Consider the following 1,524-nt stretch of genomic DNA (forward strand, 5'->3'; position numbering starts at 1 on the left):
TATATATATATATATATATATATATATTACGTATATTATTATATATATATATGTGTGTGTGTGTCTATATATATATACATGTATATATAATATATATAATATATATATATATGTATGTATATATATATATTTCCTTCTATATAGTTATATATAGTTGTTAAAATTTATATATATATATATGTATATATATACCTAACGCATTTTTTAGACTTACACTATTTCGCCCAACATAGATAGTCTTACAGGGCGTGTTTGCGCTGAACCCGACACGTATCTCCATCAGTGGTAAGATCCGTGTTTTCTGCTTCGATAAGACCGGAACTTTGACTAAGGAAGGCCTGGTTTTTTTGGGCGCGCAACCGGTATGAATTTCCGCGTTGTAATTTGTATGTATATGTGTTGTATATATATATATACATATATATATATATATATATATATACATATACATATACATAGATGCGTTTCAACGTTTAAAAACTCAAAAAATAATCTCTTCTGCGTTCGATGCACCATACATACAAAAATCATTTCGTTCTAAATTACAGCACGCATCCGAAAGGTATCTGAATGGCACTTGTATGATTCTATTGACAGTGGACTCGTTTTGACTCCTCCATCTAAAAAGATTGTTCACTTTGTTTGGATTCACAAGATACTATATATATACATATATATATATATTGAATGGATTCTTTACTTCTGTTGAATTCATAAGATACTTGATACTTGTGATATCGCTCCAGGTGGAAAACAAGCAATTCGGTGAAATGGTAGGCTGTGGCAACCGTACCATGCCAGTCCGTCTGATGGAGTGCCTGGCGACATGTCATGCGGTGGCGAAGTTTAATGAGATTTTAGTAGGAAATCAGGTATGTTGATCCACTTTCGAGTTTTATCTGTAAGTGTAGACGTGGATATGCATGAGGAAATCAGGTATGTTGATCCACTTTCGAGGTTTATCTGTAAGTGTAGACGTGGATATACACGAGTACGTGTCAATCTGTCTAACTAAACAGGAGCGTTTATGACTATGCGTCTCCCATCACATCAAGTATCTTATGTAGGCGAGCAATTTACATTGAAGATTTGGTGGTGATTAGTTGAGAGTGCAATGTTGGGCCACGTGTTATGTTCGGTACAGCTACGAGATTCTCGCGGACGATCATGTGCATGTATGTATTCTGAAGTATGAGCTTCATATTACATTTGGTTGCTTCCCCTCAGTCAGTTGCACGATTGCCCATGGTATGTGAAAATCTGTCCAAGTCTATCAACTTCAGTACCTCACTAAAAATCTCATATCGCATATCTCGCTATATATACATATATACATATATATATATATATATATATATATATATATATATATATATATATATATATATATATATATATATATATATATATATACTACTACCTACCTACTACTACTACTACTACTACCTACTACTACTACTAACGTAACGTACCTACCGTACCTTACCGTACGTACGTACGTACTACCTACCTTAACTTAACCTT

At 33.3% G+C, this 1,524-nt stretch overlaps 1 protein-coding gene across 1 annotated transcript; it reads left to right on the plus strand.

The window, feature by feature from the left end:
- Nucleotides 1–233: 233 nt before the first annotated feature.
- SARC_05338 (hypothetical protein) lies at nt 234–1,031 on the plus strand (the record flags this gene model as incomplete). The annotated part of the gene is made up of 3 exons (XM_014300794.1): nt 234–362; nt 747–872; nt 1,020–1,031. Coding segments are annotated over 3 exons (267 nt in total), but the record flags the coding sequence as incomplete, so codon positions are not given.
- Nucleotides 1,032–1,524: the final 493 nt, after the last annotated feature.

The sequence above is a fragment of the Sphaeroforma arctica genome (assembly GCF_001186125.1).
Source record: "Sphaeroforma arctica JP610 unplaced genomic scaffold supercont1.337, whole genome shotgun sequence".
NCBI lineage: Eukaryota > Ichthyosporea > Ichthyophonida > Sphaeroforma > Sphaeroforma arctica.